General features: G+C 46.4%; 2 protein-coding genes across 3 annotated transcripts; one reads left to right on the top strand and one right to left on the bottom strand.

Moving 5' to 3' along the window:
- Positions 1-44: 44 nt before the first annotated feature.
- Positions 45-5,405, bottom strand: LOC6504523. 2 transcript variants are annotated; one of them, XM_014904001.3, is made up of 4 exons: positions 2,499-5,405; positions 1,800-2,439; positions 1,551-1,740; positions 45-1,490 (listed from the first exon to the last, which is right to left on the bottom strand). In XM_014904001.3, the coding sequence occupies exons 1-4, from the start codon at positions 5,145-5,147 to the stop codon at positions 110-112; spliced, it is 4,860 nt and encodes a 1,619-aa protein (XP_014759487.1). In that variant the 5' UTR covers positions 5,148-5,405; the 3' UTR covers positions 45-109. The 2 variants fall into 2 exon arrangements, with proteins under 2 accessions (XP_014759487.1, XP_001967069.1); XM_001967033.4 differs by having other exon boundaries at positions 79-1,490; positions 1,551-1,737.
- Positions 5,406-6,111: 706 nt separating this feature from the next.
- LOC6504386 (NEDD8 ultimate buster 1) lies at positions 6,112-10,070 on the top strand. Its single transcript, XM_001967032.4, has 5 exons — positions 6,112-6,437; positions 6,502-6,665; positions 6,930-7,388; positions 7,462-8,259; positions 8,314-10,070. Exons 2-5 carry the CDS (start codon positions 6,546-6,548, stop codon positions 8,773-8,775), a joined length of 1,839 nt encoding a protein of 612 aa, XP_001967068.1. The 5' UTR covers positions 6,112-6,437; positions 6,502-6,545; the 3' UTR covers positions 8,776-10,070.
- The last annotated feature ends 2,139 nt before the right edge of the window (positions 10,071-12,209 follow it).

The raw sequence follows: 12,209 nt of genomic DNA, 5'->3' as shown, positions 1-12,209 counted from the left end.
ATAAGAAAATGTAAAATTAATAATTTTTTCTTTGAAAATAAGCTTTATTTGAACAATTTTATTTAAATTTTAAACATTTGAGGTTTATTTTTTTTAAGAATTTTTTTTTTTACAGATTGACGCGCTTCCAGAACTCCTGGCTGAAGGACACCTCCGGCGTGGTATCCGGACCGATTACGGCATCCGCCACTAGGTCCTGGAACACAAGGGCTGGCGATTTGCTGGCGAAACTGCTCGGCGTGGAGCTGGAGGTGGAGATGTCCAGGTGGAGGGCAGGAGGAAGTGGAATGGGTGGAGGCACCTTCCCTGGCAGAGTTGGAATGGCGGACAGAGGAGGACCTGCCGGGAGAGGAGGAATGCCAGCTAGAGAAGCCACACTGGGAAGGGAGGCCCCACCAGGTAGGGAGACTGCACTAGGAAGAGAAGCCAACCCAGGAAGAGATGCCACGCCAGGCAGAGGAGACACACTAGGAAGTGAAGTCACACCAGGAAGAGAAGCCATGGCCGGAGCAGTAATAGGAGCAGTTTGAGGACGCGGAGGAGCAGGAGGAACCAGAAGGAGACTCTCCCTCAATACCGAACTCGGTGTGGGAGCACTCACAGGACGCACTTTACTCGTTAGTGGCACAGAAATCGAATCCTTGTCGATTCCCGAGCCACCGAAGAGCAACTGCATCTTGGCCATGGAACGTTGCAATTTCTGTTTGGGGGAGCTCCGCAGAAACGGAGCAGCCGAAACCGAAGGAGCCGTTCCATCAGCCAACTCAAAACTGGAACTGTCGGTGCTCGAGTCCAGGAGGGGATTGGGTTCGGAGGTCAGGCCGAGAGCCTCCTTGGCGCGACGGAAGAGCAGGCTCAGTTCCCCGCTGCTGCGGCTGCTCCTGGAGTGGTCCAGTTCATTGAGCTGGAGGAGAGGATCCAGCTGCTCCGACGGCTTGAAGGGCAGTACTGGAGGCAATCTTGGCAATACTGGGATCTCGATTGGAGCTGGCGGGGCCAGCCAATCCTCCTGCTTGTCCGTCTCCACCTGATCCTGCGCGGGAAGCACTGGATCCACCCGCTTGTCGTGTCCGATCTCGCCCAGCAGCTTCTCCCGCGCCTCGGCAATGGCATTCGTAAAAGGATACTTGTCCTGCTGGCAGTCCTCCGGTTCCGACAGCCACAGCGGCGAGGAGCGCTTCGACTCCACCATCCTGGGCAGGATGCGATCCCTCTGCAGCTCCTCCAGCTGCGCCACACTGATGGCATCCTCCCGCCGCACCTTCCGCTGCCAGTCCCGGTAATGGTCCAAGGATCGATTTATCTGCTCCCGCTCCCTCTGGCAACTGGAGCGGATCCTGCGACGCGAGTCCTTCTCCTCGGTTTCCCGACGGGGTTTCTGGGGACTGGACTTTGGCGGCGTTTGGGACTTGGACTTGGTCTTCTCCAAATAGCTGAGGAAGCTCTTCTCGAGGAGATCGCTCTCCTGTTCCAACTGCAGCATACGATTTCTGGCGGAGATTAGGATAAGAATGAGGAGGAGGGTCTTACGGAGGATGAGGATAACTTACTTGGCGCTTTGGAGAGCCTCCTCGAAGCTGGGGGCTTGAGAGGATCGAGTGGAGGTGGTGGGGGGCGGTGGCGTGGTATTGGTGGCCGCATTCTGCATGGCAGGTCTGCCAGGAACAGCATGGTGCAAGGATCTGGCAGTTTCTTGGGTCCTTTGGTTGCCATTTGTAGGAGGAGAGGCCACAGGATCTGCTGGAGGATGAAGGACAGGATAAGGAAGACCTACCTTGAGAAAAAATGGAAAAACTTACCAGGAACTTGTTCGGTACGAGGTCCTTGTGCATTTTCAGGACTTCCAGGACCTTCTACTATGGGTAGGTGGTGGCCTTCAGGACTTCCTGTGTTACCTGAAGGACCTCCTATAGCTGGCACGCCCTCCAAGGCCGGCAGACCTAGTCCTTGAGCTCCATTCACCGCAGGACCTTGCATAAGAGCAGGATTGGCAGGATAACGAGACTCTACAGGCATACAGCCGCCAGGACGCGATGCAGTCACCTCCACCACTTGGTAGGGATAGCCCACAGCAGGATATCCAGGATCGCCGTAGGGATGACGGACGTGCGGCGTCACTGCAGCTTCCATGGGAGTTTTCGGAGCGAAACTCCGGTTGGAAGGACGATCGGTGGGACGGCAAGGAGTGGAGACACCACTGGAGGACACTAAGCTGGAGGACATCACGGAGTTCCAGTTGCCGAAGCTCTCGTGGTTGTGGTCGCTCCACATGGGCAGGATGCGAGTGGCCTGCTCGGCGGCCAGCTCCGTCTGATGGATCTTCTCGGAGAGGATCTGATGGTGGGACTCGTAGTGCTCCAGCAGGCGGAAGATCTTCTGGACAAGATCCCTGGCTTCGGCCGAGGAGTGCGAGTCGCGTTCCACGCGCTTGCAAAGAGTCTAAAGGATAATTGGAGGATAATAATAAGTTATGAGACTCTTCTGAAAGGACCACCTACCCTCCAGGAACTCTGGCGCCTGCTGAGCCTCAACATCTCCGCCTGGTGGCGCAACTTCACCTGGTAGAGCTCGTCCAGCCTATCCTTTTGTAGCTCCAGGGCCTTGTTCAAGGACAACTCCACCCTCTCAAGGAATATCTGGCCACTGGCGCTGTTCAGCATTTCGTCGATCCACTGCTCGTAGGATTTCTGGTGAGGATCGATGTACACCTCCTTGCAGCTGGCTTGGTTGCAGGCGTCCTGGTAGGCCTTCCCATCCGTTTGGATGTTGGCGCTCTTGGACTGAGCCTTCCTCTTGGAGGTTTGGGTGGCCACACTCCTGCCCGGCGTGTCCTTTTGCTGGGAGAAGTCCCTCATCTCCCGGACCGGGTCCTTCTTCTCCTTCTGCTTCTCTTTGACCTTTTCTTTCTCCTGCGCTTTGTCCTTCTCCCTTTCCATCTGCATCTTCTGGGCATTCTCGTGCTGCTCCTGCTTCTGCCCCTCCTGGACGCCCATGAAGTGCCCGTGGGCGAATCCCTCGTGGTAGCCAATCTTAAAGCCCTTGTGCCTGCCCACCGCATGCTCCTGCTCCATGGAGAGGTTCAGGATATTGCCCATCAACTGGACACAGCCACAGATCTCGCCCACCAGCGCCTCCATTCGTTCCACGGACACGTACATCCGGATCTGCGGCTGGCTGGCCTTCTTCTGGAGCTGATCCAGCGACTGCCGGACGACGGCCATGCTGGACAGCTGCTCCGGATGAAGGACAGGCAGTCGCGGAAGCGAAACATCCTCGACGGGCAGACTGATGGGCCCCAGATCGGAGAGCACCACATTCTCGTGGCTTTTGGTTGCCTTCTCGTCGGGTGGTGGTGGCGGCAGCTTGATGACCAGCTCGGCAGGATTAAAGGACTCGCCGGCGCGCGTCAGTCGCTCCCGTTCCCGGAGCTCACGCTGCAGGAGGTGCTCGAAGGCGTTGTGCGAGATCACCTCGACGGGCGGGGCGCAGGACTTGGCCAGGTGGCGGAGGTGGCGCATCAGCAGACCCAACTGGAGCTCCACGGCGTGCAGGGCTTGGGAGACCCGAGGTCCCACAAAGACACTCCTCCCGTCGGCGCCCACAAAGAGCTCGTGTTCGTCCGCCTGGAAGAGGCGACTGGTGTCCACCTCGGGATGGACCTCTAGGATGGTTGAGGGTTCCGTCTGACAGGAGGATGTGGCGAGGATAACGCCAGGCACTGGCTCCTCTGGCACTGGAACTGGAACTGGGCTCTCCTTGGTCGCCTCCTTTCGCATCTCCACCAGAGACCTCATCAGAGCCATGAGTAGGCTCTGTGTTTGTCCCGACAGATCCTCGCTGTAGTGCTCCTCCACCAGCCGGTTCAGCTCCAGGTCCAGCGGCGTGTCCTGGCCGCCCATCACCGCCATCATCACTTGCTGGAGCTCCGCGGGCTTGAACGTGAACTCCGGACGACTCTCGAAGTCCGGCAGAGTGTGGCGGTGGGGCATCTCGCTGCAGAACACGGAGAGGGTGAAGTGACAGTTCTGGGAGTGCAGGAACTCGGCCACCAGCGTGTGCAGGGACAGGGCCAGGGGCGAGAGGAGCAGGGCGTGGGATTGGGCCACCTGGAGGCCGGCGGCCTTGTTGAGGAGCTGCCCAAGGGCGGTGTTGTTGAAGCAGTTGATGAGCTCCACGCGGAGGTGGGAGTGCATCTCGCGGGCAATGCCCTCCTGATCGAGCCACTTGCGGAATCCCTGCTCGAAGTCCTGCTCGGAGAGCTGGGCCAGATCCTCGAGTTGGGCCCTGAGGCGTTCCGCTCGGAACTCGCAGTCGTCGGCGTCGTCGGGATTGGGATTTGGGGGATCATGCTCGGGTTGGTAGGTTGGAGGTGGTCCTTCGGGCGGGACAGGATCTTCCTCATGCTCCTCTGGCGCTATAGGGGGGTCCTCTGCTTTCTCACCCTTGGATTCTTCCAGTTCTGGGGGCTCTTGAGGAGTGGTTACTCCCTTACTCCCTGGTCCTTGCGCTCCTCCGCCTTGAAATCCCCTTGGTGGAGGTCCTTGGCCTCCTCTTCCCATAGCTCCTCCGCCGTGAACTCCTCCTCCTTGAAGTCCTCCCCTTTGATGTCCTGCTTCGTGAACTGCTCCGCCGTAAAGTCCTCCTCCTTTAAATGCTGATCCCTGACCTCTTCCTTGGGCACACTCTGCTTGAACTATTTTGGCATGACTCGCTGCGTGAAATCCTCCCTGCACTCCTGCCGCTTGAAAGCTTCCTCCATGCCCTGCTCCTCCTGGAACTCTTCCAGCTTGGAATCCGCCATGAACTCCAACTCCACCCTTGCCTTGCGCTCGAAATCCCCCCGGATCGTACTTCTCTCTGGGATGCGTGATCCTGCTCTTCGGTGGCTGGTCCTTCTCCAGCATTCCAGCGATCTTGCGATGCTGCCGCACCCGCTGAGCCGCCGCTGCTGCCGCCGCTGTGGCCGCCTTCTCCCGCTTCAGTTGCTCCTCCCGCTCCCGCATGGCCGCCTCGTGCTTCCTCTCCCTCTCGCAGAGTATCCCTCCTCCGCCGCCGCCGCCGCCACCGCCTGGCATCTTGCCGGCATCCTTCTGCTTGGCCCGAAAGGATGCTGTGCTCGTCGTGGCCGTCAACTGACGTGTTTTCATTTTTTTTCTATTTACACTTTTTTTTTTTTGTTGTAGTTTTCTATATTTTTTAATATTTTTTTTTATTTTTATGGTTTTTGTTGAAGGATCACAAGGGCGAGGCAGAGATCCTGCCGCGTGTGTCCTTTGGAAGCGAATGAATGAATGGAATGGATGTCCAGGTGCCCGGCACACTCACCACCACCAAACAAAAAAAAAGCAACAAAGGTAAATTGTAATTCCAGTTCCCAGAGCTTGACAGGTGAGTCGAAGGTGACCCTGGAACGGGGTTGGGCTCCAGGCAGGTTAGACCTTCCAAAGGGGGTGGATCGGGTTCTAAACCCAACAACAACTACGAGGTAACCCACGAGGGTTAGTGGCGAGGATCTAGGGGTAGGTCCAGAAACCACACTACCTTATGGAGCGTCAGGTGTCAGTTTAAAAATAAGTGTTTGAAAATAATACAAAATAAACAATAATAAATTGAAGATATAGTTTTTAAGACTTAGAAGACTATATAATTTTAAAAACAAAAAAATAAGGATTTATTTTGACTTCAAAATTGGCTTTCATAATGAAAAAATAGAACCTATTTCTTACAAGTGTTATTCTCATTTTTAGCTTCAAAATATAATAGTTTAAAAAATATATTAAAATAATATTGAATCTGTTAGAAATCTCATAAAATTTTAAATAGTTTTACTTACTAACTTTTCAAACAAATTTCAATTTTGTAAGTTAAAAAACAACTCTAATAAATTCTTTTTAAAACCATTTTCCAATTAGCTTTTAACACACTTATAAAATGTTTATTATTTAAATAATAAACTTTAAATATAAGCCTACATATTACTTTTTAAATATAAATAAAAAAAATGTAAGATATAGGCCATTTTTTTAAATTAAAACTATTTTAAATCAAATATATAATTTTTTATCCGCATTTATCCGCCACAGGTCCCACCTCTAGTGCACTTGCAGCAGTCAGCTATCTGTCAGCCATGCTTGCGTGTCACGGACAAGTACTCACTGCCATAAAATCGTTTTTGTTTGTAAACAACAACAGCAACAGTAGAATTTCGTCAGAAAATTAGAATATTTAAAGTCATCGGATTGCATAAATGAGTATAAATATATTCCACCGACATATTCTATATACTGGCCAGAGATCTTAGCCCACCGGATGCTGAAAGAGGCAGAGGCAGAGAAGACACGCAGCGCCTTTGTTTTTGTTTTCAACGAAAAACACATGTGTTGAGGCGCAGTAGAAGAAGAAGAACAATAACAACGCATTTTCCCCACAAACTGCATGTAAATATTTGACTTTTCCTTTGTGACGTGGAACTTACAGAAGTACTTCCTTGGTTCTTTGCAGTTATTTTGGATCAGCAACAGTCGTCTGTCGGAGGAGCTGCCGTCATGTCGCAAATCGACAATATTTTCATCCAAGTGAGGGCTCGCCTGCGCTCGGAGGGCATCAAGTTGTGGGAGGAACCCTACTATTCCGAGGATTTGGGCTGCATCGAGGCGGCCATGGAGGTGGGTTTTCAATTAATAGTGGGGTTTAATCCTTATACTAACTCGAGGGGATTAAATCTTGTAAGGAAATGAGTGAAAAATGGGCTTAATGTCATTATAGTGACTTGCGTTTTATGGGATTTGTTTTCTTTTTAAATTTTTGTAGTGTGACAGAAAACCATTTGATTTTTCACTAAAAAAATATATTTTGTATAATTTTATAGCATGAAAATGTCCTTTTTCCTTTGAAGACTAATTAATTTCCTAATTTAATCCCAAAAACAGAACCTAGCTGCCAAGTACTCTGACTATTTCGGCATCGACTCCGATCACTGCAAGTGCGTCCTCACCGAGTTGCAGGACAATGCCCTCCGGAAGCTGGCCGCCCGCCAGGAGTTCTCCGCCACCGGCATGGCCACCTTCAAGGTGCGTCGCATCGATAATCGTGGCGGGACCACCACTATGCTGGACATCAAGTGTGACCTGAACTCGCTGGGCTCGGATCTTCAGGCGGCCATTGCCGCCAAGTTGCAGCTGCCGGATGCGAATCATGTGAAGTGCATTGCCGGAGGCAAGATGGTGGCCTCCAACGTCACCCTGTCCGCCCAGCAGCTGAAGAACAACCAGCAGTTGATTGTGATCGTCGGCCAGGCAGATAACCGGAACGGAGCACTCTACGAGAGGATCAATCGCATCAAGAAGGATGTGGAGGCGGTGGTTTCGTCGCAGAATCAAATGATGGAGGTGGGTTATTGGTTAGATTTGACTATCTGGTACTTGGTAGCCTATAATTCCTTTAATATGATTTCCCCCCCAGATGGAGGACCAGAACGGCAGTCCTGTCTTCCTGCCACCCGCCGAGAATCGCGCCCTGCTCATGGGTCTGGGCTTCTGTGAAAAGGCGCGAGCTGCCATGCAGCGCGAGGACTACGAGGAGTCCCTGCTGCTGCTCCTGGAGGCGGATGAGCTGTTTGGCACTTGCAACTCCCAGTTCCTTGAGTCCGTGGACAACTATGCGCTCCTCAACCTGGACATTGTGTGGTGCTATTTGTGCCTGAAGAACGTGACCCAATTGCCGGACGCCGATCGTCGTTTGGGGATCTGTGAGCGGAGCTTCAAACGGAGCTATGGCGAGGGCTTCAAGCGACTGTATGCCCTCAAAGGCAAAGCCTGTCCCGAAAGGGCTCTCATCATGCGGCTGCACCTGCTCCAGGGAGTGGTTCTCTTCCACCAGAATCGTCGCGACGAGGCCTTTGAACGCTTCGAGCAGGCTTCCGCCTTGTTGAGCCAGCTGAAAGTCAACGAGCAGGACCTAACCACGCTGATGGAGATGGGCTTCGACCTGAGCGAGTCCCGTCTAGCTCTTCGGTCCTGTTCCGGTTCTCGGGATGTCGGCCGGGCTGTTCAGTTCATCCAGGAGCGTCGGCAGCAGCTGAAGGACGCCCGGAAACAGTCCAAGGCGGAGAGATCCATGCAGAGAAAGTACAATAGGTCGAACGGCAAGGACTGTGACTGGGTGAATCCCAGGAGCATCTGCACCCTCACCGAAATGGGTTTCGATCGCCGATTGGCCAAACTGGCCCTACAAAGAAGCAAAAACGATGTGCCCCAAGCGGTGAGTAGAGGATTAAGAGGAAAAAATAATATTAATAAACTCCTTCCCTTCCAGGTGGAACTCCTTCAGACCCAGTTTGACGAACTGGTGTCTTCGTTGCCCAGAACCAGTGTCTCTGCGGATGACGATCAGTTGAAGCATCTCCTCAGATTGGGTTTCGACGAGCCCGCCGTACGGGCAGCCCTCGAAAGCACCGACAATAATGTGGAAAGAGCCATTGAGTTCTTGCTGCGCGCCTTCCAAACCGAAGAGGAACTCCAGGAGACCATGGACAAGATCAGTAAACTATCCCACAACGAGGATGGACCCTCAACCTCCAGTTCAAGTTCCAGTTCACCACTTTCATCGCCAATTATCAACTCGGTTCTGCGACAAGCTCAGGTAGAAATAGATGCCATGAAGGCCTACCAACGCTTCAACTCGGACATCAATCAGAACGATCAGGACTACTTGGACTTGCCGTTGGTTCAGGAGGAGCAACTCCTGGCCGAGTATCGCTGCCTTCTAGAGCAGTAGGTCTACCCATATTTGCACTAAAAAAAAAACAATCCAAACCGGTTTCCTACGGAGAGATAACTGTAATCATGACTTTTGCATTGCAAATCGCTGTTTTATAATGGCACTTAAGTGGCACTCATTCGACTAGCCCCTTCCCCGTTCTCGTATTTGCAAGATTTATAAGTACGAGTTCTATTGACAACTGGAAAAAATGTGATTAGCAGCTGCCTTTTCCCTTTTTTTCCTTCTGTCTGATACCCTACCCTTGAAGGGTTATTGATTTTATTGATATTTTTTGAAGAGGTTTGGTTTTTGTTCCTTTGTCCGCTTACTTGTCCGTCTGTCCGCTAACTTCTTGGCTAATAACTCTTTAAAATTGAAACCTATACAGCTGAAACTTTATAAAAACCATCCTTTTCCTCCCATCTCCCATATTCCCAGATTCCTCCCATATAACTAAAAATAATCACATTTGACGTACTATAACCTTTAATTTTTGTTTGTCCTTTAAAAAGGGCATTAAATATTCGTCTCGACCTGAACCTACATTTCTTTATTTGATTGTTTATTTCTATCTATATTTCAAAGCAAACTTGCTAGCTTCTGTCTTTGGCAATTATTTATTTTTAATTTTTTGTCGCTTGACTCTCGACCCGGCTTAAACGGTGGCTATTTTTTGTTGTATTGCGACGGCCAACTGAAAGCTGAAAAGCGGCGCTTGATTGGCTTTAAGGCGTGACCTTGTGGGGGTCAAAGGGGCAATCGTAAAAATTACAAAAATTCTATATTTTATAATCAGTGTTTTTTGTCGGAGAGCTTCATGAATTTCTTTTCAATTGGATGTAAGATTTTTGCAAGTTATACCTTTATCACAAATGAGGATGTAGTTTTTTGAAAGACTTTGAATTTCTTTTAAATATTGGTTTTTCTCTTAATACTTTCTTTACTTTATTTTTGTTTAAAAACTATGAAATTTTATGAATTCTTTTAGGGTTTTCTGTTTATGTTTTTGGTTTTTAAAATTAATGTTTTATTCAACGACTTGATGGTCCTTTAATTTTCTTTAGTTTTAACAAAAGTTGTTGATGGTTTTTGATTCCTCTAAAAAATGTATAATTGTTTACCTTTGAACTTTTTGAACCTTAGCGTTTTTATAAATACCAAAGGTATATTTTTTTTCTGAGTTTTATAAAAGGCTTCCAAGGAATATTGTCACAAATTATAATTAAGCCAAATAATGTAAAACACTTATGTACAATAAAGTATGTAAAAAATTGATGATTACAAATAAAAGGTTTCTGAATAAAAGCAAAGGTTTTAAATGGTTTTATTATTATACTATTAATTATAAATATTTTTAAAACTTATGTCTTCAGTTTACTTTAATTACTATTAATTTAAGAATAAAATAGTATAGCTTTGAGTTAAGTTTATAATATTAAGTTTATATATTTTTTTTAAATATTTCTTAACAAAATCACGAGGCAAATAACCAATTTGAACCTTTTTCTATTTGAGTGTGTTTGCCCAATAAATAATATTTTAAAAACATTTTATATATATTTTTTTTAATGGAAATCAACAGTGAATGAACCTTAAAATAAATGACACCCAAAATGATGTCAGGTCAGAGTACAGGTAAACTTAATTAATTTAAACTAAATTAAATGGGAAACAGTCATAATTATTTTTTTTCTAGTTCAAAAAAGTTAAAAATTGTTTAAAATATTTAATAATAACTGATATTAAGAGAATAGAATTTTTTAATCCATTTCTATTTCTGTTTCTATAATAATACCTGTTTTAAAAAAATAATCTCTATATGGCTCATGAATCAGGTAATTGAAAAATTTTATTTGCGACTTCTTTGTTTTTAGAACTGAAGCCTTTTTGTTGGTAATTATAATAATAATTACTTTTGCTATTTTTTATTTTTGTAAGTTAGTTAGTCGCCCCTTTAGTTTCTAGATAGTCATCTAGATAGTTTTGGGGCTTTTGTGTTCTTTAATGCCAATAAACAATTTCATAAATCATAATTTCTGAGTGTTTAGTTTTTGTTTCTTTTTCCATTTAATATTTTTTTCTGTTGACCACTTTTTATTGTTACGATTTTGGCCATAATGACTTTGGCAATTATGCGCAACTGATATTCAGCCAAGCGATACTTTTTGGACAATTTTTTCTCCATATATATATTTTTTTTGCCAGCAACTGAGAATCGGAATGGTTCTGGTTCGCCTAACTCCCCACCTTCCAAAGGGGGGATATCTGGAGGTACCTGGACTTGGCCCAAACAAAGTCTATATTCAGTTACCTTTTCCATGCACTTGACAATTGTTTCTGGGAGAGATCCCCTTAGAAATAAAACCCACATGCTCCCCAATATCTAGTTTCCAAAAAGGTTCTCTTGGTATTTATTGTTTAATTTCTATTTGATTTGTTTTGTAATTAAAAACATAATACATAATACCTTCAAGGTTCCAAGAAAAGCTTAGCCTTACAGGTGTTTATTTATATTTTATTTATTTAAGGGATTTTAGAGGCCATGAAGTTTAAATTCAAATTGCTGGAAAATTTTAATTAGCTAAAATATTTTTTATTTTATAATCAAATTTAGAATTTATTCTTCTATATTTTTACGTATTTTAAATATATATATGTATTATTGTGTTTAAGAATTTAAATTATATGTTAGATCCTCCCCCTTATCCGGAAATCATTTAATCCCTTACAATTATTTTTAATGCCACCTCATGGTGCTTAGCTTATATTGTAATATTCTTGAGTTCCGATCCATTAGCCCTACCGGAATCGGTACAAAGTACGCCTGATATATGGTGTATATAGTATAGCACTCTTTTCACACCCGACTGGCTCGAAAAATTGGCGTTAATTCGGGGATTCGATGTTTTCCGTTACTGTTTTTATTTATTTTTTTTTTTTTATATATTTTTGTCTTTGTTGGTGAGGGTCTACAGGTCCGATTTTTTGGCATTTCATGGGAGTTAAGTACAGTAGTCTGTTGCCGGTTGCCGATTGCCTGTTGCCCCAGGGCTGCAATTACTGTCACTCCCGCACTCCAAAAAGCTAAGGGTTTAATTAAATCCATCTCTGGCATTTGGCGTGCGTGTCACGCAACTCGGAAATTGAGTTTTCAACTTAAAAGAACAGTTAAAAAGAGAAGGGGTGGTGAGATTCAAAGGGGGGATAGTTGGGGCTTCTGTTTTTAAAGATTTTTTTTACAAAAAAGTTCAAACAAAGGTTGAAAATTTGAAAGAATTATATCTTATTTAGGCTTAAAATATTATATATCATATTATTATTGAAGTTAAAACACATAGTTAAGTAAAATATATATCTAAGATAGAAATCTCTTTAAAAACGATACATATATCTTTGTATCTTGTATCTTAAACTTCAGGTCTACCTTTTCTTGTCTTAAAAAAAATGAA

The sequence above is a fragment of the Drosophila ananassae genome, chromosome XR (assembly GCF_017639315.1).
Source record: "Drosophila ananassae strain 14024-0371.13 chromosome XR, ASM1763931v2, whole genome shotgun sequence".
NCBI lineage: Eukaryota > Metazoa > Arthropoda > Insecta > Diptera > Drosophilidae > Drosophila > Drosophila ananassae.
The sequence above is the reverse complement of the archived record's forward strand: the minus strand, read 5'-3'. Positions and strand labels throughout refer to the sequence as shown.

What these genes read in the sequence shown, in the direction of transcription:
- LOC6504523 (XM_014904001.3), bottom strand. Translation starts at nt 5,147, where the DNA reads ATGAAAACACGTCAGTTGACGGCCACGACGAGCACAGCATCCTTTCGG. An exon ending in TCGTACCGAACAAGTTCCTG is followed by an intron (nt 1,741 to 1,799) that starts GTAAGTTTTTCC and finishes TTCATCCTCCAG; the next exon opens with CAGATCCTGTGGCCTCTCCT. An exon ending in GAGGCTCTCCAAAGCGCCAA is followed by an intron (nt 1,491 to 1,550) that starts GTAAGTTATCCT and finishes AATCTCCGCCAG; the next exon opens with AAATCGTATGCTGCAGTTGG.
- LOC6504386 (XM_001967032.4), top strand. Translation starts at nt 6,546, where the DNA reads ATGTCGCAAATCGACAATATTTTCATCCAAGTGAGGGCTCGCCTGCGC. An exon ending in CGCAGAATCAAATGATGGAG is followed by an intron (nt 7,389 to 7,461) that starts GTGGGTTATTGG and finishes TTTCCCCCCCAG; the next exon opens with ATGGAGGACCAGAACGGCAG. An exon ending in AAAACGATGTGCCCCAAGCG is followed by an intron (nt 8,260 to 8,313) that starts GTGAGTAGAGGA and finishes CTTCCCTTCCAG; the next exon opens with GTGGAACTCCTTCAGACCCA.